This window comes from Punctularia strigosozonata (genome assembly GCF_000264995.1).
Source record: "Punctularia strigosozonata HHB-11173 SS5 unplaced genomic scaffold PUNSTscaffold_15, whole genome shotgun sequence".
Taxonomy (NCBI): Eukaryota; Fungi; Basidiomycota; class Agaricomycetes; order Corticiales; family Punctulariaceae; genus Punctularia; species Punctularia strigosozonata.
Genome location: NW_006767447.1, coordinates 544,895 through 567,075, shown reverse-complemented (window position 1 = coordinate 567,075; position 22,181 = coordinate 544,895). Strand labels below are relative to the sequence as shown.

Genomic DNA, 22,181 nt, shown 5'->3' with positions numbered 1-22,181 from the left:
CTCGTGCATACCGCTGCGCATAACCGGGAGCCGGATTGGTCCGCGGCTCGCCCGTTTGTTGACTGGCTGGATGGGGACGGATCATGGATGGGGGTACGGTACCCACGGCGGCATGACGGTTCCTGTGATTGGATCAATCGGCCACCCGTCGGCAGCCCGGCGAGCCAGGAGAGAGAGAGGAGTCGAGAGAGAGAGCCCCACTCGGTTCCCCCGATCGAACGCCCCCCACTTCCGAGCACCGCTTTGCTTCGCACCGCTTATCAGGAAAACTAATCAGCGTCCGAATAACGTAATGGGGATATGTAAGATAATAATAAAAAACGTTCCGCTCTCCCAGTCTGTATTTTCCTTTTCGGGACTCGATAGGCGCGCCACCTTGCTCCGCGACGTTTACGTCACCGCAAGCCCATCTTAGCGATAAACTCTATACTCATATGCGGGCAACGTTTGTTAGGCTTAGCGTTACCTCTTCCGTCTGCTTCCGCGACACACGTTGCGCGTTTGCGCGGACCCCCGCACTACTTCGTTTAATTAAAAAAAGTCCGGAATATAGACGGGGACCGGGCTGTTAATAAGCGATAGATTGCGGTGAGTGTGTGGATCTATAGAACAGGAGACAGAACAGGCAGGCTCGTGAACCGAGTTTGAGAGAGAGAAAGAGAGAGAGAGAAGTAACGGGGAAAAATGTATCTATTGCTACAGGATCGGACGAGCGATGCGGCGACTTATGAAAAAAAAAGGTGGTGTGCGTAAAATTGCGTGGAGAGAAAGTGTTGGGCAGCATTTTAGCCAGAAATAAGGGGTGGGGGGAGCAGTCTTCGCGTTTGCCGGGCGCGTCCAGAGCTCCCCGGAGTCGATTAGGCGAGGGTGCTGGTTGTTGCAGGGGGTGGTCGAAGCCGTTTGGCGATACATACTAGGGGCGGAGAGAGAGAGATGGGTACCGGGCGTATGACAACATTATTATTATGATGGCACAAGGCAGGCGCGGAGAAAGCCGACGCGGGCGAGGAGTGCGGCCCCCCCCAAGCTCGCGTCCGTCCTTCCTATTCCCCCCCCCTCTCGGACAGAAGGTAAGAGTCCTGCTGCGAGACGAGAGGGTTTTCCGCGCGGCGAAAAAACGATTAAGAGCCGACTTTGGGCGCGGGAATGAAATATATATATGGCACAACGGCGAGCGAGCGAGCGATTGAGGAAAACGAGGTGGGTGCGGTGGGAAGGGCGCAAGCTTTGCGCTCCTTTTTTGTTTTTTTGGAAGAGAGTAGAGACGGAGGGGCGAGTCGGCGAGTGCCTTCATCGCACCGCGCGAAGCGCCAAGTCCTAGAAGAAGAAATCGGCACGGATCTCAGCTCAAGCGCGGCCCGCTCTCCGGAAGACGATGCGTATGGGCATGGTACGGCAAACCCGGCATGCCGGAGATGAGCGCAGGCGACGGCACCGCGCCCCCGTAGGAGGAGGACGAGGTGGAGGAGGGATAGACGGGCGAGGGCGGCGGCGGCGGGTAGGGCGCGGGCGTGGCGGACACGCGCGGGTCAAAGTAGCCGGCGACGGGGGACACGGACGGCGTGCTGCGCCGGTCGGCCTCGACGACGGCGTAGGGGGAGAGCGGCGGCGGCGGCGGCATCGCGTGCGGTCCTAGCTGAAGATCCGGCGGGTAAGACGCGGCGCTGTAGCGGGCGAGCATCGGGTCGAGGCGGTGCGATGAGGACACGTGGTGCCGTTGCTGTTGCTGTTGCGGCTGCTGTTGCTGTTGCTGGGCGTACGGAGCGAAAAGGCTGCGCTCGGATGACGCGGGCGACGGCGGCGCGGCGTAGGCGTAGGCGGGCGGCGCGGTGAGGCGCACCTCGGCGCCGTGCGCGCTCGCCTCGAAGTTGCGGAGGATGTGCGCGAGCTGCATCGCGGGCCCGGCGAGCTCGTGCGTGAGCGCGCGCGTCGCCTGGCGGTCCTCGGTCCAGTCCGCGCAGCGCTTCCACGTGCGCGCCGCGGGCGTGTCCGAGTCGATCGCCGCCGTCGTCTCCATGAAGAACGCGGGCGGGCGGGAGAGCGCGAAGGAGGCGACGCCGCGGCCGGGGGTCGTGTTCGCGAAGGCGGCGTTGAGGACCGAGTCGAAGGCGATCTCCATCTTGAAGCCGAACCCGGCCGAGCGGATGAACCAGGTGAGGCACGACTTGGCCTCGCAGAGGTAGGCGACGAGGTCGCGCCGGTTGGACTCGGGGGTGGAGATGCGGCGCCAGGTGCCGATCGTCAGCGAGTGGCACGGGATGATGGTGATGTCTTTTTTTTGTGAACCGCGGAGTGAGAAACGGGAAACACGCGAGAGAGAGAGCGGACGAGCTGGGTGACCGACCTTGGTCTTCGTGTAGTATGTAGTGCAAGTCGGGCTCGTACCCGGACGCGAGCGCGGGTGGCGTGTCGGGCGGGGTGACGGACGCCGGAGGCTTGCCATCCAGCGACTTGGCCTTCGCTCGCCTAAAAACAGTAAAAAGTGGGACAAAACCCCCACCTCGCTTAGCCACCACCTTGACCCGACACGGCGGTTGAAGGGAACGCACCGGTTCTGGAACCAGATCTGGGTCTGGCGCTCCTGCATGCCGAGCAGGTCGCTGATCTCCTTCCGGCGCGCGGCCGTCGGGCTGCGGTCCGCCGCGAAGAAGCGTTCGAGGTGCGCGAGCTGTTCGGGCGTGACGCGGGACCGCTTCCGCTTCTCGCCCTTCTGCTGCTTCTCGAGCACGGGCGAGCTCGAGCCGGACGCGGTCGAGGAGCGTCCGCGCCGGTGGCGGGACGGGCCCGTCTCGGACTCGCGGGCGAGGCGGTAGGAGGAAGAAGGATCCAGGTCGTCGGCGTCGGCGTCGGTGTGCGCGGTGGTGGCGGTGGTGGCGGACGTCGCGGTGAGCGGGCTCGGGTACGCGTCCGAGGCCGGGGCGGGGGAGGGGGAGGGGGAGGACGGGTCCGCGGCCGTTCTTAAGGAGCGGCGCAGGTCGACGCGTAGAGGCGGTGGCCGCGGCGCCGTCTGCTGGGGATTGGCAACTGTGAGGTGTCCGAGCAGGCGGAGAGTGGAAATAAGTGAGACATGCGGGAACGCGGGGGGTCTGACGCGCGTCGGAAAGCGCGGGGCAGAGACTCACCCTGCATGGCTGGAGACCCGCGAGACGACGCGCCGGGGCGGGAGGCGGAGATGGCCAGAGTGGATGGAGAGGGGAGCGAGAGAAGGTTCGGAATTACAAAAGGTAATATAAAAAGTCGCGTCGCGGTCGGTGTCGGAAGAAGGAAAGAAGGAAGTGGAGGCGAGGCGAAGGGGCGACCGACTCGTGCTCTTGCCCGATCGAAGGATGGATCTGGCAGTTGATATGCGAAAGTGAAACAGTCCCGGGCCGTGACGGCAGCGTCGCTCCAAAAAAGCGCCAGACCGAATGAAACCCTGAGCACGACACCGGGTGACGCGCGCGGTCGATGGCCGTGGCCGTGTTGTGGTTCTTCTGGGTCGGACGGCTGGTTGAGAGAAGCAAGCGGGTGGGGGAGGCTTCGGGGGCTCGGAGCGATCGCCAGGGAAGCTTATCAGGACGCGAAGGAGTCCGCGTACCGGGAACGCTCTCTCACCAGTGGCGGTCCGGTTCAGGCCTACGCTCGCGAAACGGTCGAGGGGCAAATTGAGGTTAGGACGCAGCCCCGATCATGGGTGTCGTCGCCCTGGCGTCGCCGGCGGCTTGCGAGCGTCCGAGGGAGCGTTCGTGAACAAGACGGACGATAAGCTTGGGGGCTTAGCGGTGACTAGGCACGGGCTCGTCCCTTCCGAGTCGTCGCCAGGTGTCGCCATGGGAAGGCGCGGCATCATTGATCGCACGTCGTTTGCACAGTCTAAACCGGAATCGGCAGGTGGCCCCCATTCCGTCACGGTTTCCCGTTTAGCGCCCTCGTAGAGACGCCGACGATCAGGCTTTCACGGGCCTTGCGGGTAGCGCCGAATAAGGTCGATGCGATGTTATAGGCCTTGGGCCGAAGCCTGTCCACGTCGCCCGGGGGCGGACGGGATGTGCAGGCCTATGTATCGGCGTGCGCGCCAACCATCGCTGGACGAATTAATCCCACCTGGAGGAGCCCGAAGCTCAGCTGGCAGGCGGCGAAGTCACGGCGGGCGTGAGCATCAGCTGCTTCCCACACCATACCACACCCATGACTGTTTTTTTCTCTCCCGCCAGCGGACCGTCCGCGTCCACCCCAGAGAGTTTCATCAAAAGCTCTGCCACGACGAGCGGGCCAGGGCCGAGGCGCGCTGGGCTCGGATTCTAATCGCCCAGAAGACGAAGAAGGCCTGCCGCCTTCCTTTCCGGGCCTTCGGATCCAACGACGAAATCAAAATCCCATTCCGACCAAAAATTATTTAAAAAAAATCCACGACGCGTTTCGGGCAGGCGAGCCGAGCCCTGCGGCACAGATTCAACGCACCCACCGCAGATCATGACATCGCGCTTCTGGTCCCATCATTGCACAGCTGATCACCCAGGCGGTGGCACAGTCACACTCGCACACTCGATCCTCCCTCAAGAACATAGCTTACCCGTCAACCAAGCCGTCTTCGGACACACACACAGACAGGTACATACTTACGCAAAGATAACGTGGAAACGGGGCGAGCAGAGAAAAAGAGAGAGAGAGAGATAGAGAGAGAGAGAGAGAGAGAAGCAAATCACAACCACGCGAGCCGCAGCGATCGCGGTATGCGGTAAAAAAAAAAAAAACCTTGACCCGTCCCCGTTTTCTTGCGTACAAAACGTGCCTGCGCGGCCGCATACGCGCTGAGTGAGAGAGCCCGTCCAGGACACGCAACGCTGCGTACGTCAAGTCAGCGTCGCGCGTGACCCACCAGATCCACCCTCTTGCGCAGGAATAATCACGTCGAAAGCGTCTCCCCTAGTATCTCGGCCGCTTGGCGTCTCGGTCGTCGAACCCGCCGGGCCCCCTCTTGAGATCGGGCGGTCCGCCTCCGTATCCGTCGCGGCCGCCGCCATATCCTCCTCCGGGCGGACCATACCCACCTGGGCCTCCAGGAGGCCCTCCTCCATACCCTGCCGGCCCTGGCGGCCCCTGATTGACAGGCGCTCCGTAGCCAGGCGGCGGCCCGTTTGATTGGAACCCGTTCGAGGGTCCGCGGTCGTTGAACCCGCCGCCTTGATAGCCGATGCCGCCGCCGCGACCTCCTCTGCAATAATGAAGATCAGCGGTCGGTCTAGACACCACCAGAAGAAGAAGAAAAAATGACGTACCGGAATCCGCCTCCGCCTCCGCCAAACCCTCCTCTGCCTCCTCCTCCTCCGCCGCCGCCAAAGTCGTCTCGTCCGGGCCCGCCGCCGAATCCTCCTCCTCCACCGCGACCTCCACGGAACCCACCGCGGTCGCCTCCGAACCCTCCTCCTCCTCCGCCCCTGTCGCCGAACCGGTCCCCGCCGCCGCCGAACCCGCCCCGGAACCCGCCCCCTCCGCCTCCACGGAAGCCTCCCCGACCTCCGCCCATACCTCCCCTGAACCCTCCCCGTCCTCCCGGTGCCGCGAAGGGCGCCGGCGCCGCCTCCACCGGTTTCGGCCGGCCTCCGAGTCCGCCTCCGAGTCGTCGAGGCTTCCAGCCGCGCACGGTGCGCCCGCGTTCGACGTCGACCATGATCCGCTTGCCCATGATGTGCAGCCCGTCCGAGTCCTTGTAGGCCGCTACAAGCAGAAGGAAAAAAAAACAGAAAGAAGAAAACATGCATACCAAAAGGATTTGGAATACACATAGTCCCTTTGGGGTCAGCGGCCTTACCCTCGCGTGCAGGGGAAGAGGAAGGTTAACCTTTCATGTCGCGCTCGCGCTCGTAGACGATGAACGCGTAGCCCCGTGAGCGGCCGTTCTTATCGCGGACTATCCTTACCCGCTCGATCGTGCCGTAGCTCTCGAATTCTCGTCGCAGGTCGCTCTCCGTCGCGGATTTATGCTACAAACGAGAGTGAAAAAAAAAACGTCAGTGTGAAGGTACCGGGGACGGGGACGGAGAGGGGCGGAGGAGCGTACCAAACGGGCGATAAACAGCGTTTTGTACGGGTCTCCCACCGCCTCCGGGTCTTCCTGGGGTTTGTCTGCATCACATCGAGCCATCAGTCCGGGTTTTTTGAGACGAAACAAGGTGTGCACGGCGATGTGATTATAGAATGAATGAATGAGAAAGAAAAAAAAACGCACAAGACTCTTTCGCAGCCTTGAACTCGTCCGTCTTCGCCTTCTTCTTCTCCTCCCTCAAGATCTGGCGCTTCACCTCCTCCGCGTGCGTGAACGTGGGCTCCTCGCCCTCCTCCAAGTCCTTCCCCTCGTTCTGGGCGTTGAGCGACTCCTCCTGCAGCCGCGAAAGCAGCGCGGCGACGCCGTCCACGTGCTTCGACCGGACGCGGTCGATGTCCCTGTCGACGGGCCGCGCGTAGGGCAAAGGTGGGCGCGGCTGGAAGAGCTTGAGCAAGTTGGGCGGGAGGAGATGTGTTCCCGGCATATTTTTTTTTTCGGAAGGCGATTACGAGCGGTGTGGTAGGGTAAGGTGGAGGGTTCAGTTGTGGATCATGAGCTGGGAGCGACAAGGGGAGGGAAGGGGCCTGACGGGGGTTGGGAGCAAAAGGCTGTGTGGGAACCCGCGACAACTCCGACCGCGCGTGTTCCCAGTGGTTTCGGTCCCAGCTGACCTCGGTCAGAGTGGAAAGTCTATGCGTGGGACTGGCCTGATGACCGTGAGACAAAGTCAATGCATGACGGCAGGATCGGCCGAGCGCTTCGCATTTGCTCCGCACCCCTTTGGGAGAGACCAACGCACGGCTTTGATTATGGGCAATCGCGAGTCGACCGCGAACGATGAGGGTCCAGGCGGGGAAATTGAGCAAGTCCAGGATTACTATGCCTTGCTGGAGGTGAAGAGAAATATCATCGGCGCACCCGTGCAAAAACCTCATGTACACTTTGTGTCACAGGTCGAGGAAACCGCGACCGCAGACGAGATCAAGGTGTGCAACAGCCCGTCGCATCTTCCGAAACCAGACGATAAGACGAATCTCTGCAGCGATCCTTCCGCCGACTGGCCCTGATCCACCACCCGGACAAGAACCCGAACGACAACGAGGCCGCGACCAAGCGCTTCGCGGCGCTGCAGCAGGCGTACGAGGTAGGTACGAAAGAGACGGATAGGCTTTTTGTTGATGGTCTCGCGGTTTTTGATGCGAACTTGACGTTAGCGCCGCTAGGTCCTCAGCGACGAGCAAGAAAGGGCTTGGTACGACGGCCATCGCGCGTCCCTCGTACCGGAGCCCGATGCGAACGCCGTCTTCGAGGACATCAAGAGGGGCGCGCCCCCACCGCGATCACGCGACAGAGGTCTCACCGTCCGCCATCTCGCTCCATTCTTCGATGCCTCTATCTGGACCCATCTCGATGACAGTGAGAACGTACGCGCAACATCTCCCCCTTTTTGGCCGTTCGATCAAACATTTTTTTATATTTTTATATATACTTTGATCTGACATTTCTTCGTCCTACGTTCAGGGCTTTTTCACGATCTACCGCAATCTCTTCCAGAGGCTCGCGCACGACGAGTCACAGTACAATGATGCCGTCCTCCCTTCTTTCGGCTACGCCAACTGGCCGTGGACCCCCTCCGACAAACACGACACACAGAACGCGAGGTCCTTCTACGCGTACTGGATGAACTTCGCCACCGAGAAGGACTTTGCTTGGGTGGAGCAATGGAATCTCAACGAGGCTCCCGATCGCCGCGTGCGCAGGTCCGTGCTTCCTCGATGATCGACCCGGCCCTGAAACTCTAAACGACAAACCCTTCCGAAATGGACTCACAGGATGATGGAGAAGGACAACAAGAAAGCCCGGGACGACGCCCGGAGGGAATACAACGACACCGTTCGCGTAAGCGATCCTCTACTGATCCCATCGCTCAGCCTCGTTATCGTGTATGTAATAAAACCGCTGATACATCTTTTTTTTTTTCGGGTTTTGCCCCTCTACTCCACCCCCAAACAGACCCTTGCGCAGTTCGTCCGGAAACGTGACCCGCGATACAAGGCCCACCTCGCACAGCAGGCGGCGATATCACAGGTCCGAGCGTCGGCCGTTGCCCGGTCAGGCCCCGGATCAGGCGCGGCCACGCCGTCGTCACGTCACGCCCAATCGCCGCCGGACTACGTCGAGCAGGACTGGCAGAAGATCGACGACGCGCAGACGCGGCTCCACGCGGACCTCGAGTGGGCCGTCGCGGAGGGCGTGGACGAGGAGGAGTGGGAGTGCGTCGCGTGCGGCAAGTCCTTCCGGACGGAGGCCGCGTGGGACAGCCACGAGCGCAGCAAGAAACATCTCCGGGAGATCGAGCGTTTGAAGCGCGAAATGGAGATGGACGACGAGCAGCTGGGTCTCGCGGGTGATGAGCACGGAGAGGGCGAGAACGCGGACGCAAGGCAGAACGGGGGAAGCATCGCCGGGGGCGAGATCTCCGATGACGGCGATCTCGAAACCGGCCAGAACGCCGAGACAGAGAATGAAACGCCCAAAGGCCCGTCCAGGCCGGACGGTCTTCCTGAGCCTGACTGGGAATCCAGAACGGGGAGGGCAAAGGAAAGCTCGCCGAACGGTGCTGCGACGTTGCGCGCAGCGGCATCGTCGCCACCGCCCTCCTTACCTGACGACGAGGACGATGAAACAGAGATCGGTCATGATCCAAACCGCACGAGCAGGAAGAAAAAACGCGGCAAGCCCATACCGCAAAGCAAACAAGATGCCGAGGTGCTCAGCAAGAGCGAACGACGAGCGAGGAGGCTGCAAACGTTCGAAAAGGAAGGCGTGTCGCCAAGCGACCGCGAAGGCGACGGCGCGACGAAATCGGCTCAGCGACACGGCGTCACACCCACAGAAGACGACGGCGACGATCACCCAGCCCCTGGTGCAGCACAGGCGGGTACGATAGCAGATGCGGACCCGAATACCACCAACGCGAAACCCGAGCCGTCCAAGCGCGAGAAAAGGCGAGCACGGGAAGCTGCGAAGAAAGCGAAAGAAGAGGAGGAAGGAGGTCCTGACCAAGCGGTGGTAAGAGTTGGCCCAAGATGGGCTGATCCGCGCTGGCCTTCGTTAATCAGAACTTTGCAGAAGTGCAATGTGTGCCGGGAAGAGTTCCCGAGCAAGACGAAACTCTTCGCGCACGTACGGGAAACAGGCCACGCGGCCGCCGCTCCGCTGAACGGACGGAGCCAGAAGGGCAAAAGCAAGCGATGAGCGGAGACGCGCGCTCTGACACGTTTCCACGAACAACCCTGAACGTTGGGGGTGGCGTCCCTGTGATTCCGAACCTTCGCGTGAAGCAAGCATCCCTCAGATCTAGAAATACAAATTGGTACAGCCGGAAACGCGAGCTATCCCATGAGCTGCGAGACATCCTCGGGCGGGTATTTGGTTTGGGAGAAGGTGATCAAACTACATTGCCGTTAGCAAGCAGTCGCGACGAGCCAGACCATAAGGAGCGCGCACCGTTTTAAGCTCTGGATGTACTTCCTGCTGACTTCGTCGTTGAGCACATGGGCGACCTGGTCTGCCGAAATCTTTTCGCGTGCCGACCGTTCGTGGATACTATGAAGAGTTTAGCGCGTCCCGGTATGCACCGCGTTGGAGGCGAGCTGGATCGGCGTACCCAACCATGGTAACTCCAATAGGCCATGGTGCGTTGCCGATGGAGAGTCGCAAGTACGCGTCATTAGCTTTCTGGTATTGCCGTTTCTGGGTATAGTGCACGATCTCCGCGAGGCGCGCTAACACGTCGTCGGGTAACTCCTAAGTCGCCCAGCGTACATTAGACTTGATATGTCCAGGCGGTTCCAACAGCATGGAGGGGTCTCACCCTCTGACGTAATATCTTGAAAAGAGGCTTGAGATACTCGGCTGATTGCTTTTGTGTCGCCGCGGCGAGCTTGCCCTGATGCGTTCGCTTGACGGATTCTGCAGAGTTTGGTAAGTATGCGGAATCGCCGCGTTCCATGTGAGGCACTTGCCAGGCCGCTCATCCATGGCCTCTTCCCAATCCTTGAGCATCCGCTTGAGCGCATGGTAGATGATAGGGTACAACTTCTTTGGGTCTGTCTTGACGAGACCCAAGTCCAGAACGGCCGACGCTGCCGCCTCCGCTTCCGTCTTCTTCTTGTCCTTCGTTTCGCCCTCCTTCGCTTTGAGTTCCCTATCCCGACTCTCCACCTCCTCTAACGCCTTTCGGAAGTCATTCTGCCCGCCATGCTTATCATGTTCCTTCTCCTCAATAAGCTCCAATGCACGTAATCGTAGCCTGCGCTCCTTATCCGACTCGCCGAAGAGGCGGATAGGCTGGCCCTTGGCTCGCAAACGCCGTACGGTCTCCTCCGCGGAGATGTTGAACGCCTCCGACTTCACGCCGTCAGCGCCATCCTCGGGCATGGGAGAGTGACTAGCGGTCCGCGACTGGGCCTATCCTCCATCCACACGTTAGCCTACGATGAAGCCGGGTAGAGATAGCGCATACGGCCGCTCACTTTCTGTCTCGCCTTCGCCGCCTCTTCCTCTGCTTTACGCTCGGCTTCCGCGCGCGCTGCGGCCTCCTTCTCCTCCTTCTCCTTGCGCAATTGTTCTTCCCTCAGTCGCTCGACTTCGCCTCTGCGCAGATACTTCGTCGGCCGCGCATCCTTCACCGGGTCCGTCTCGAGCGCTTTCCTCTTGGCAGCGATCTCAGCTTTGAGCGCTTCCATACTCCTCGCCCGAATGAGTTGAGAGATAGAGCAGGCCCAGAGTATGACTGTAGAAAGATATAGCCCCACGTGAAGTTCCAGGCGTGTAACCCAACCGCGGTCGAGGTGAAGGTCCAAAAGGGGGGCTGCGTTTGGTTACGTAATTCGTCCCGACCGCTGCCGCTCGTCGCGTTTGCCCAACCGACTTCAACCGCCCCTTCTCCTCTGTGCTCCGCCATCATGTCTGAAGATCTCTCGAGGTAGTCTACGCCAGTCCAATATTAGGCGTTTTGTCTCACTTTTTCCGCCCAGCAAATACGTCCTCCAGACCGCTGGCTTCGACGGTATGCGCTGGCTTATTTCTCCCTCCTCCGGGTACAGGGACTGACGATCACCCCTTCCCCCCCCTCTCAGCCCGGTTCCCCAACACCAACCAGACCCGTCACTGGTACGCACTCACCGTCCTCGCTACGTAGCGTTTCCTTGACCGATTTCCGCAGCTTCCAGAACTACACGGACTACTTCAAGTGCATCGCCGCCAAGGGCGAGGACTTCGCCCCGTGCAAGCAGTTCAAGAGGGCGTACAACTCGCTCTGCCCCAGTGCGTCTTCTATCTCACATGATCCCTTTCTCCTATACTGATCATTCGCGTCTCAGATGAATGGGTAAGTCCTATGACCCCGTCACGTTTGCCCAACGACTGCCTAATTCTGTTTACCGCAGATCACGAAGTGGGACGAGCAGCGCGAGAACGGCACCTTCCCCGCCAGGTACGTCCCGTCCTACGTCGACTCTTTGGTGTGCTCACGAATGCTCGTTCCCCCCTCTAGTTTGGAGCCCTGAGCAAAAATGATGTATAGCCTACCGCTTCCAATAGATCGCCGGCTGTTGCGGAGTGACATTCTTCTCAATACCTTCGCGGTTGCGGAGGGTTTGAGTGGTGGATACATCGACTGAGACTGCCCATTTGCCTGCCGTTCGATACTCTACGATAATTCGCGCGGGACGCGAGGATTTTCGTGACATCGTGCATGATGACATTCTCTCCCGCGAGCCGGCAAGTCCGTTTTCATGTCGTACAAGCAGCGTTAAGATTACGGGCGAGCTATCGTTACCGTGTCCTTATGACACACATCCTCATCAGGTAAAACCTCGCCGCGTGACGCGCGCCTATGTCGATGTCGAGGCGGGATCGGTCGTGGTCCTGAATATGAACGTGTCCACGCAAGTCGAGTCGGTACCCTTCCAATACACCTGAGGAAAAGTGACATATGAGAGTCACCGCATGAGAGCAGGATCGCGTACAGCGCTTACGACGGGATTTTCGATGGCATTGGAAGGCTCGCAGATCGTAAAGCCGGACGTGGACCCGTTGAAGGCTAGCCATTGACCGTGGAAGGAGAACAAGCCGGGCGTGCCGCTTTCGGGAAGGAAGAAGAACTCGCCAGAGTCCGTGTCGATGTTGGACTCGTACGTCTCCAGGGTGAAGAGGTTCGGGGGCATGGCGAGCGTCTCCAGCGTCCCCCTTTCGGAAACACAGATCAGTTTCGTCGCGTACACGGGGCGGGTATGTATATAACGTCGACGAGGCTCACTTGGTCAGGTTGAACTCCGAGTACGATGCCGCGTCCTCCTGGGCGCGCAGGAAGAACTGCTCCTGGTGGAAGGGGTCGATCAGGTTGAGGCCCGTCGAGGTGGTCGGGTGGGCGGTCTTGGTCGGCGTGGCCACCAGGAAGAAGTTGTTCACGTTCCGGCGAGCGGCGGGCCTTGCGCTCGCCAAAAAAGGCGACACCAAGAGCGCGATCAGGGCGGTGAAGATTTGCAGAGAGAGCATCGCGGATTTCGTGGTCGTGAACGGGTTCGTGATGCGGACGGGGTCGAGGTAGTCGGGGGAACAGACAACCTGGGGTGAAACATCGTGCCAAGGCCGTCTTATGTATGGTCTCGAAGGGGGGGGCTGTGACGAAGGCCTTCTAGAGGGTCGGCCACTTTAGCCGCACGCCATGCTGCGTCAAGGGAGGCAGGGCGGGCGGAACGAGCCCCCCTCGAAGTGGCGTGAAGGAAACGGTCGTGCGGCGGGCCACGAGCTGACCGGCGCGACGATCACAAAGTCAGATCAATTCATCCAGCCCTTTTCATCCGGCCTGGTTCTCAGTCTCAGCTTATACTCACACATCCGGTCTCACCGCCTGGCCAAATGGGTGTTGAATGGATCTATCTGCGTCGGTCCAGCATCCAATCTCGCAGCTGATTCGCCGTGCCAGCTATCCTTAGATGTTCGACAAGGATGCTAGACGTCGAACACAGGCACCCGCATGGTATAAATACAGCTCCTCCGATGCACTCGCCGGAAAAGCGGATGATTGTGGAGTTATACGCATACGTATGAGGTCAACCCAGCAAGTCGCAGAGTCAAGCAAGCTCGCTCACACGACGTTTCGGGCTTCAAGCCTGAGACGACAAAGCCTACTGTCATCTGGACCTGCCATTGGACTTGTCGTTTCTCGGACTGGGCTGGACGAGAAGATCATAATGTACATCTCTGACATCTGTTTTCTCTGGTACTTCATGCTGTTGTATCTCCTTGCGAGGTTACCGGGGATAGGACCAGGCCTTCGGCCCTGATACGGATCTGGTGAAATATCAACGGTTCTCCAACGGTCTTGCTAAGCAAGTAGCTTAGCAAGACACTATACGACGTATACGTAGCGACCGCCGTGACCCGTTCATCCGACCGAAGTCGAGATGTATACTCGACGCACGGGCTACGGGAATTTCCAGACATTCTGCTTTGCAGTTCACATCCTAACATGGCACCTGTCGTTTATCTCGTCTCCGGAGCTAACCGCGGCATTGGTGAGTCTGGGCACGTAAGGCTCCCCTCGCGACGACGTGTATGCTGATGTTGAACAAGGTTTGGGTATCATCGCCGCTCTGGTGGCTCGCGACGACGTCGCGGTCTTCGCCGGCGTGCGCGACCTATCATCCGCGGACGCGCTCAAAGATCTGGGAGCACAACATCCCGGGAAACTGCACGTCGTGCAGCTCGTTTCTGCCGACAAGGCGAACAACGAGCGCGCCATTGGTGAGATCAAGGACCAAGTCGGACGCGCCTCGATGCGGTCATCGCTATCGCTGGTAGGCGGGGATTTACGAGCCTTTGTTACAATCACTCACGGAAGACGGCGCGCAGGTATCCTGACTTGGGCCGATCCGAGCGCCGAAGCGCCCGCTTCTGAAGTTTCGCGTCATTTCGAAGTGAGCCGAGATGCTGGACAGGCCTTACGCCACGGGCAACGGGCGCTCTGTAGGTCAACTCGATCGGACCTCTGGTGCTATTCCAGACGGCCTTTCCCCTCCTGAAAGCTAGCACCGCGGATCCCAAGTTCGCCATCATATCCTCCATAGCGGGGAGCATCGCGAGGGGAACCGAGGTCCCCTTAGGTTTCCTCCCGTACGGAATGTCGAAGGCCGCCGTCAACTACCTCTCGAAGAGATTACACGTCGAGTACGCCAGCGACGGGCTAGGCGAGTGGCCAGCCGTCCGGTCTTCGCACCAAAGGTTGACGTAAACGCTGTTGCTCCGCAGTGTCCTTCTCCATCGCACCTGGTCCCGTCATGACAGACCTGTGTGAGTAGTATCACGATGAACGTTTCAATGGACGAACGTTCATCGCACGTCGCGCAGTCACTGGTGCTGGGGCCCTCATAGATTCCACATCGGTTTCGCCTGATGTCCTATCCGCAGACGAGGTGGGACGACGGATCGCTAAACTGGTGGAAGAAGCGAAGCGCGACGATGCTGGCGGGCAGTTTCGGGATCATAGCGGCAAGGAATGCCAGTGGTGAGCTTCGTCAGTTTTTTGGTATGATGGTGTTGGTTGAGCTATAAGTACGATTGTGAAGCGTGTCATGAGCTGGGAACATGCATGTCATCGCGGTCCATCACAATGTCGGCGACGGATCTCATCCCCAACTCATCCCATACTAGGCCAAGTTACCGAGGCTGACGTGCTGACTAATGGGCGCTTCCTGCCCTAATGTGCGTCTCACGATTGGCGCCGATGATGAATAGCTTTGCCTCTGGGTATGCAGCACGGCTCTCGCGTGATCCATCTCTCCCTTCCCGTCCCGATTCTCTGCCCCATCTCCGGAATGTCTACACTTCTCGTATCCTCGTCGCTTGGAAAGCGCCATCGCAGTCCCAACGGCCAGTTCCCCGAAGGAGAACGATCTGGAAAGCGCTCGAGAGATGGACCGGTAGACCTGCAGGCGAAAGTCAAGGATGAACCGATAGACATCGGGCCTGATCTTCTCGGTGCGGAGCAAGGCTAATTGTCTGACTCAATACTCTCTTGCTCATGATCTCGAACTGTCAGATGGTCTCTGGAAAGATCCCACCGACGAATCCATTCCCGGCGCGGATCCCCATCACTATCCAGCATACCTTTGGCCGGATGCTGTCGGAGTGAAGCCGGACGTGGACGCCGAAGATAGGGACCTCGCGATTCAATTCCAGTGTAATCACATAGAATACACGCGATGCTCAAACTGACCTCCAAGATAGCTAGCCGAAGTACGAAGGAAGAGATCCTCGATGCCCTCTCGCATTGTTGTAACCAAAATCGAGCCTCCTTTGTGAGCAACCCACCTCTCGTCATCTGTCCTCTTCGATTGTGGCACTAAATCGAATATATATACATATGCACAGAACCTTGCTGTCGCTCTCAGTACAGAAGTTAGCGCGTTCCAAGACGATGAAACGACTGATGCCAAGCTTGTCACGTACATGTTTCCTCCTCTATATATGCGCCCTTCCATGACACGAGGGAAGATAGGCATCTACTTCAGGTTAAGGAGTACAGCCAAGAGAGTGACTCGCAATACCTCCTCTTTTGCCTGGTTCATTATCATCGATTCCAAACGTGGCTGTTGTCTGTGCGTACATATTGGACATCTTCGTCGACCAGGTACTGAATTCGAACCGACTTTAGCTGAGCTTTCAACTAGGGCTCGGACAAAATGCTCTAATCAAGGCTTCGGCCACTGCGGACGAACTAGAAGTCATTCGCCGTATGTGCATCGTAATCAGGTATCAAGAGTGGCATAGCGCCATATACGTGCTTCGTGATAACGAGGCCGACTCCTTCCTCAACTTGCTCCAAGAGGTGCGCTCCCCCACACATACTAATTACGGACGGATCCTGACCCTATGCTCGCGCAGTTTTTGGATCGCTCCGGACCATTCTCTCACATTGATATAGTAAAAGATATCACCGTGTGTCCCGATTATTCTGATCTTCGGCGCATTGCTTGCGGTATGCTGCGTACGCTTTCTGACAAAAGCGGTGTCATACCGTCATCCCTCTTCCTGAAAAAGGTCCAATCATCCTCCGATCGGCTAATTGGAACCGGTGGTTTTGCCGATGTATTTGGGGGAACATATGAGGACCGGCCCGTGGTATTGAAACGATTGCGCATATTCGAAGGCACCTTAAACCCCGAAGCCCATCAGAAGGTCAGCATTCAGTCGTTGCTGTGTGAATCCTTCGCCTGCTTATGCTCATGATGCGCAGATGCTTTGTCGAGAGGCACTTGCATGGCGTCAGCTCCGGCATCCGTGTATCGTTCCATTCCTCGGGTTGTATCAAGATTGCGATCTACGCAGCTCCGTGTGCATGATATCTCCATGTATGCGGGGTGGAAATCTGTCCACGCATGCAGAGCGCGAACGCGAGAGATTACATCTCCTTCCTGTCGTGCGTAGTATCAAGCAATGTTCAGCCTCCCGAATGCGCTGATGAATCAAGTAGATTCGTGACATTCTGGAGGGGCTTTGCTATTTGCATGGACAACATTACGTCCATGGTGACCTGCGTGCAGTGCGTTCACGCAGTGCTACTCTAAATATTCGCAGATCTCAAAGGAGCATAAACCCTTCCAGGTAAACATACTATTGGATGAAAATGGTCGAGCATACATCTCAGACTTTGGCTTGATATCTTTACTGGATCAAATCCACGACAAATCCACAAAAGGTCGTGGGAATCCACGATGGACGGCCCCCGAGCTCTTCGAGTCCGACTTCAAGCGCACCTTTTCAACCGATATGTACTCTTTTGGATGCCTGTGTCTTGAGGTCACTTCTATTCATCTTTGATCGTGAGCTTGATCTGAAGAGGTGTTCTTCCAGATAATCACCCTGAAGCCTCCATTCTATGAAATTCCCCGTGATTGTTCTGTGATCGCTTGCCTGCTCAAGGGAGAACGCCTGAATCGCCCACAGCCGGATGACTGCATTGTTTCTGTACCTGATGAAGGTATATGGGACATCATTCAGGCTTGCTGGGGCAACTACCGTCCTACCGCATCTCAGGCCCTGGCTCAAATCAAAAAAATTAGGGTATAACGTCTTCATACCGGCGGTAAGCATCTACTTACAGTGCTACACTCAGATGCAGTGGGTTATGCCTCCGCTGGTGGACCAGATCAGGTTCCAAACGCGTCAACTCAACCTTCCCACGATGGGGGGCCAACAGCAGCATCAGCAGCCCGGCGGCCTTCACGAGCTGCAAGCCGGATCCCTCAACACTGGAAACGGCATGGTCCAGCCCAGCACGGGCGCTCATCACCCCCAGAACGCGTTCAATCCCGCTGCCCCCATGCATGGTGGCATGGACGGTCAGCAGCAGGCTGGCAACCACCTCGCCATGCCGCAGGGTAATCAGCTCCCTCAGCCTGGCATGCTCAACCCAGGCGCTCCGGTCAATATGCAGACCATCGAACAGGCCCAGCGGGTCCGGGCACACATGCATGATTTAGAGGGCCAACTCAACCAGCTGCATGATGCTCGCGCAGGCATGTCCGATAAATTCTCCCTCAGCCGATTATCCCAGCTCCAGGATGCCATACAGCGGCAGAGGGCGATGGTGCAACAACTTGCAGCGCGTATCAACAAACTCCGCTCGCAGCATACGCAACAGATGCCGAGCACGCTGGTCAACGCAATGAACCCGACAATGGGTCAATCGATACCGTGAGTCCTCAATCATGCTTCCTATGAAGACTTTATCCTGACCATCGCGAGCCAGCCCTCATTCGTCTTCGCCACCGCTTCACCCACGGTCGGCGAACGTGGGTCAACCCGGATGGTCTCCGCCTGGCTCCCAGCAGCCCTTTCCCGGTCAGCCGACGCAGCGTCAGCCTACTCCGCACTTTCAGGGCATGAGCCAGCCGCACCTGCCTAACATGCAACCCAGCCCTAGGCAGATTCCTCCCCACCCTCAGCTGCAGTCGCCGCCGCAGATATCCGCTCGAACGACCCCGCACCCGAACCTCATCCCTCCTCAACCCATCGTTAGTCAACCCATTGCTAGTGCCCAGCCGATGATGGGCGCGACCCATATGGATCAGATACAGTGGGTCATGCCTCCGCCGGTGGACCAGATCAAGTTCTCGACTGCGTATCGCACGAAATGCAACCAGAAGGCCATTCAGCATGACAAGCGGTTGATGGAGATTGACCATCGACCGGTCGACCATTATGAGGTTATGCGAGAAGGTGGTCGGAAACAGGTGTAGTCGACCCTCCGATCCTTCACCCGCATTTTCTGACTCATAGTCGTAGGTGACGCAGAAAGAGTTGTGGCCCGTCATCGGTGGACGTCTGGGCTTTGTCGCTTTCCCCGGAAACGGGCACGAGCCCGCCAAATGTGCACCAGGAGCAGCTCAAGGCCTGCAGGCCTGCTATGACATTGACACGTACCTGCTCGAGTTCGAGCTAGCGTACTATGGGGATGGGCAACGCCTACGAAGTAGGCGTAACCAATCCCACGGTTACACTGCCACGCATTTACTTGATGTGCGCGTTGTTGTGTGTCCAACCTCATTCCTCGACCTTTCTCCCAAGTCATAAATTCTGCGAAGCTTTCAAAAATAGATAAACTGACATATCTTACTATCTAATCAAATTTAAACACCCTTGGTTGCTGCAAACTACGCGCTCCCTCTTACAGAGCACCGCCAAGTGGCTGTGCGGAGTTTAGTGGCTGACTCTCGACGCTCAAACTCCCGCAAAAAGAGATCTTCTTGCACCAAGTGCCGTACCTTCCACAAAGGTTCTAAAATTGCAAAACCGTTCTATAATATTCTTTTGGGTGCCAATAGACAATATGTTGAGGATAGATTTTCATGTTTGGCCCTTTTAAGCGGTGCTGATATCAGTTTACACTACTCAGAGGACAAGGAAAGAAATTCTTTTTTGAACATTCTCTCGAGAATCAAATTTCATTGGTAGTCTCTCTACAGTCCTAAATGTCAGCTGGCACGGTTGACTGCAGAGACTGGTCGGACATGACACTGTGTCCGGTACCTTCATTATCGTGGCAGTGCTATGTGTGGGAAGTTATGTCGGAGTCGAATTTTTGGCTGGGCGTTGCCCATCCCCACGTACTACAACCAGAACAGGTCACGCGACCAGAACAGGTTAAGTAACGGCGCGCGCAAGGTCTACAATTGCAACAGCGTCCGGGCATGGCCGCGAACGGTCAATCGGTGAGGCCGGCTCAGCGGCCCGCAGATGTAGCGACGATGCAGCTCATGCTGCAGCACGCGCACTCAACCGTGCAGCAGATGCGCGCTGCCGGCTTGCAGGAGGAGCTCATCGCGCTCATCGAACGGCACCGTACCCAGCTGCAGCAGAGCGAGCAGCAGCGGGCGCAAATGCCGTATTCGACAAGACTCAGGGCGTGAACGAGCAATAGCGGGCGCAGATCCGGAAGGGACTCGGCGGCGGAGCAAACCTGTGATCCTCCATCACGCCATACATATATGCACGGATAAGACTCGTCCGTCCCGAGAGATCTCTGCTTACTTCCTCCGTAAAAGTTCTTGCCTGGCTTTGGTTGTATTATCCATGTTGTCACGTCGCCTTATAAATACGGATCGATACACAGGCAGCGGTAAATAACGTTTGCTTGTAACGAGCAAAATACAAGAGAAGTACGAGTCGATACGTCATCGTGGCGCAGCCATGCTTCAACAACCCCAACAGCCCAACTTCCCTGTTCCCGTTGCGACTCAGCAGCCACAGGTTTGGGCACCCGCCGCGCGACAACGACCCCGCGGAGATGCCACAACAGCAACAGCATCCATTCGGGATGTCTCGGCAGACCAACGAGCAGCAAGGACAAGAAATGTTCGTTCATCTCGGACAGCATGGCCAACAGTAGCAGCAGCAGTGTCATGCCGCAGGCCCGTATCTGAGTAGAATAGCAAGATAATACACACTACGAGATACGAAGAGCCCGACCAGCAGAGTGAGCGAGCGAGCCTCAAGTCAGCAATTCCCGTGAGCAGGAGCAGGGCGGCTCGACACAGCCCCTTGCCCTTTTGGGCGTGTGAATTCCCTTTTCGGGTAATCGCCTGCGTCCGCCCCTCGTATCGGGATCCACGGATTCTAGAGGCTTCAGAACACCCTCAAACCGCTTCCACACTTCAAGCAGTGCCTTTCCCGATGTGTTTCGACCATTCGGCCAGTTACAACCCGTCTGCAAGGCCCAGGAAATACGTTTTAACTCTCTAAAATTGAGATTTACCTCGAAAACAGGAAGCCGCCGCTCGATGCATATGCAATGACGCCGCTCCAACTATTCCTCCTTGTTCCTGTTTCTTATTTTGAGATCTCCACCGCTCCAGACGACTTCAAGGCCGTCCTAGAGCTTTCCAGAATCGCTTCATCCTCTTCTCTCAGCCCCCATTTATTTTCACTCTCGATGGTTTCGGGCTTAGGTACCTCGTTTCGGCCGTAGCCTTAGCCTTGTACCATCTATGAAAGAGGCTCTTCAGTCCTCAGCAATGCATCTTAATTCTCCCACATCAGTTGGTTGAGTCCCTAAGTTCCTAAGTGTGATTCGAGTGAATATCAACATATCTCCTCCCCGACACTTCAACACGTCTAGCGCATTCTCCCAGACCGGAGTCAATGTCCCTCTATTACGTATCTACGATATATAAGCGTCCCGAGTTGACGCCCTTCCGCTGCATCCCGTTTTCTTGCCCTGGTTGAGCCTTCCCACGCTCCCAGACCCGAGACCTCTCGCCCGGATTCTTATCCATTAGGCTACAAACTGCGGTACACCCATTTGGATAAAATAAGGACATCCCTCAACCTACCCGGTGACTGCCCGACCCAACGTTTGGCCTGGCAAATCGGGGATTCTAAAAATCAACATCACAGCAGTCTTCGCAGCGCCAAGCAATCATGCCGCCGATGCAGGTTCAAGCGCAGAACGCGGTCAAGATCGTACAGAAGTTCAAGCAGGATTTCATCGCTAACCGGGATCCGGCTAGGGTCCAGCAACTGATCCTACCGGACGAGCAGTGACTGGAGTATTTTCAAGCGTTTGAGCACCTCCTCCGCATTGCCAGTGACCTGGATCCCAGACTGCCGTGGTACGCTGCCATTCTAAGGGACGAGCCCACTCTTCGCAAGCTAGTTGTCATTGTGAGTATTCTCCGACGTTCTAATTTTTCCCGCAACAATTGAATCGTGCTCGTGTAGACTCTCCTTGCACATCAACAGGAAATCCTGATGTCCTCTGCGACGCCGAAGTACAAAGGGACCTCAACACAGTGAAGTCGATGATATCACAAGCCCAAACTGCCGAGGAGGTCTTCAAGAACCTCTTAGCTCTGACAAGCTAGTCAAAATGCACAACAGCAGTAGCAGCACGTCGTGCAACCACCAGTTCTTCACGGCATGATTCCGCCCTAAGGATGACCGATGATACCTGGGCAAAGGCCGGTGTCAGCTCAGCAAGGCTTTCACCAGCAGCAGCATCCGCAGATCCAACCACAAGCGCCGCAAGCTGTGCTTCAACGGCCACCGCAGGCATCGATGAACTCACCGGCCACCGCGGGTAAGGAAACAGCGACGCATCTCCCGCCGAATCTCACGGCCGCCTCCGTGCGCACGCCGCCCTCCACCGCTGCATCTACTTCGACTCCCGGCCCTAGCGTCTCAACGCCAACGCCCGCTCCGCCGGCCACGGCAAAGCCACTGACTAACAAGGCCAAGGCCACTCCCAAGGCGAAAGCTGCGTCTATCCTCAAGCGCAAGCCGTCCGTCGCCAGCAAGAATGACAAGCTCATCGCGGTGCAGCCCGCCGAACCCGCCCCGAAGGTCGTGCCCTCACCCGACCCGTCGACGTCGCTGAAGCGGAAGCGCGAAGACGATAGTCTCGCGGTACGCGCGGGGGCACCCGATGTACCCTCGCCGAAGCGACCCAAGACCGAGTCGGAGCGGGATTGTCAGCCTCATCCAACGGTCGTGGAGAGGCAGAGGCAGATTGATGCCGTCGAGACCCCCGAAGATGCGGTAGCGTTCTTCGAGCAGTTCTCGCGTCAAGACGGATTGTGCTAGGGAT

The 22,181-nt window shown here is 57.8% G+C and overlaps 10 protein-coding genes across 10 annotated transcripts; 6 read left to right on the top strand and 4 right to left on the bottom strand.

Annotated features, from left to right (window-relative positions):
* Positions 1-681: 681 nt before the first annotated feature.
* On the bottom strand, positions 682-3,129 carry PUNSTDRAFT_128149 (homeobox-domain-containing protein; the record flags this gene model as incomplete). Its single annotated transcript, XM_007387841.1, has 4 exons — positions 682-2,271; positions 2,345-2,466; positions 2,550-3,024; positions 3,123-3,129. The coding sequence occupies 4 exons, from the start codon at positions 3,127-3,129 to the stop codon at positions 1,343-1,345; spliced, it is 1,533 nt and encodes a 510-aa protein (XP_007387903.1). The 3' UTR covers positions 682-1,342.
* A 1,593-nt stretch (positions 3,130-4,722) lies between these two features.
* Positions 4,723-6,773, bottom strand: PUNSTDRAFT_55288 (uncharacterized protein). Its single transcript, XM_007387840.1, has 4 exons — positions 6,209-6,773; positions 6,041-6,105; positions 5,259-5,963; positions 4,723-5,194 (listed from the first exon to the last, which is right to left on the bottom strand). The coding sequence occupies exons 1-3, from the start codon at positions 6,507-6,509 to the stop codon at positions 5,817-5,819; spliced, it is 513 nt and encodes a 170-aa protein (XP_007387902.1). The 5' UTR covers positions 6,510-6,773; the 3' UTR covers positions 4,723-5,194; positions 5,259-5,816.
* Positions 6,774-6,834: 61 nt separating this feature from the next.
* Positions 6,835-9,283, top strand: PUNSTDRAFT_138163 (uncharacterized protein; the record flags this gene model as incomplete). Its single annotated transcript, XM_007387839.1, has 9 exons — positions 6,835-6,918; positions 6,979-7,011; positions 7,068-7,169; positions 7,249-7,449; positions 7,547-7,785; positions 7,858-7,924; positions 7,957-7,968; positions 8,039-9,097; positions 9,158-9,283. The coding sequence occupies 9 exons, from the start codon at positions 6,835-6,837 to the stop codon at positions 9,281-9,283; spliced, it is 1,923 nt and encodes a 640-aa protein (XP_007387901.1).
* A 137-nt stretch (positions 9,284-9,420) lies between these two features.
* PUNSTDRAFT_116243 (Prp18-domain-containing protein) lies at positions 9,421-10,776 on the bottom strand (the record flags this gene model as incomplete). The annotated part of the gene is made up of 6 exons (XM_007387838.1): positions 9,421-9,481; positions 9,536-9,634; positions 9,696-9,835; positions 9,903-10,000; positions 10,054-10,498; positions 10,564-10,776. The coding sequence occupies 6 exons, from the start codon at positions 10,774-10,776 to the stop codon at positions 9,421-9,423; spliced, it is 1,056 nt and encodes a 351-aa protein (XP_007387900.1).
* A 219-nt stretch (positions 10,777-10,995) lies between these two features.
* On the top strand, positions 10,996-11,598 carry PUNSTDRAFT_138161 (cytochrome c oxidase subunit VIb; the record flags this gene model as incomplete). Its single annotated transcript, XM_007387837.1, has 7 exons — positions 10,996-11,015; positions 11,068-11,099; positions 11,170-11,203; positions 11,256-11,356; positions 11,413-11,420; positions 11,479-11,525; positions 11,586-11,598. 7 exons carry the CDS (start codon positions 10,996-10,998, stop codon positions 11,596-11,598), a joined length of 255 nt encoding a protein of 84 aa, XP_007387899.1.
* Positions 11,599-11,925: 327 nt separating this feature from the next.
* On the bottom strand, positions 11,926-12,589 carry PUNSTDRAFT_47213 (uncharacterized protein; the record flags this gene model as incomplete). Its single annotated transcript, XM_007387836.1, has 3 exons — positions 11,926-12,009; positions 12,070-12,280; positions 12,351-12,589. 3 exons carry the CDS (start codon positions 12,587-12,589, stop codon positions 11,926-11,928), a joined length of 534 nt encoding a protein of 177 aa, XP_007387898.1.
* Positions 12,590-13,565: 976 nt separating this feature from the next.
* On the top strand, positions 13,566-14,327 carry PUNSTDRAFT_75512 (NAD(P)-binding protein; the record flags this gene model as incomplete). The annotated part of the gene is made up of 4 exons (XM_007387835.1): positions 13,566-13,611; positions 13,670-13,877; positions 13,938-14,013; positions 14,067-14,327. 4 exons carry the CDS (start codon positions 13,566-13,568, stop codon positions 14,325-14,327), a joined length of 591 nt encoding a protein of 196 aa, XP_007387897.1.
* Positions 14,328-16,334: 2,007 nt separating this feature from the next.
* PUNSTDRAFT_23155 (kinase-like protein) lies at positions 16,335-17,020 on the top strand (the record flags this gene model as incomplete). The annotated part of the gene is made up of 4 exons (XM_007387834.1): positions 16,335-16,514; positions 16,569-16,637; positions 16,700-16,894; positions 16,949-17,020. Coding segments are annotated over 4 exons (516 nt in total), but the record flags the coding sequence as incomplete, so codon positions are not given.
* A 25-nt stretch (positions 17,021-17,045) lies between these two features.
* On the top strand, positions 17,046-19,506 carry PUNSTDRAFT_47211 (uncharacterized protein; the record flags this gene model as incomplete). Its single annotated transcript, XM_007387833.1, has 6 exons — positions 17,046-17,075; positions 17,096-17,158; positions 17,199-17,791; positions 17,847-18,330; positions 18,383-18,467; positions 19,262-19,506. The coding sequence occupies 6 exons, from the start codon at positions 17,046-17,048 to the stop codon at positions 19,504-19,506; spliced, it is 1,500 nt and encodes a 499-aa protein (XP_007387895.1).
* Positions 19,507-21,538: 2,032 nt separating this feature from the next.
* Positions 21,539-22,177, top strand: PUNSTDRAFT_138157 (uncharacterized protein; the record flags this gene model as incomplete). Its single annotated transcript, XM_007387832.1, has 1 exon — positions 21,539-22,177. One exon carries the CDS (start codon positions 21,539-21,541, stop codon positions 22,175-22,177), a length of 639 nt encoding a protein of 212 aa, XP_007387894.1.
* Between the last annotated feature and the right edge of the window lie 4 nt (positions 22,178-22,181).

Excerpts from the sequence above, each read along its gene's own strand:
- PUNSTDRAFT_55288 (XM_007387840.1), bottom strand. The coding sequence starts at position 6,509 with ATGCCGGGAACACATCTCCTCCCGCCCAACTTGCTCAAGCTCTTCCAG. Across the intron at positions 6,106-6,208 it reads CAAGGCTGCGAAAGAGTCTT|ACAAACCCCAGGAAGACCCG; the intron begins GTGCGTTTTTTT and ends GATGTGATGCAG. Across the intron at positions 5,964-6,040 it reads CGCTGTTTATCGCCCGTTTG|CATAAATCCGCGACGGAGAG; the intron begins GTACGCTCCTCC and ends TCTCGTTTGTAG.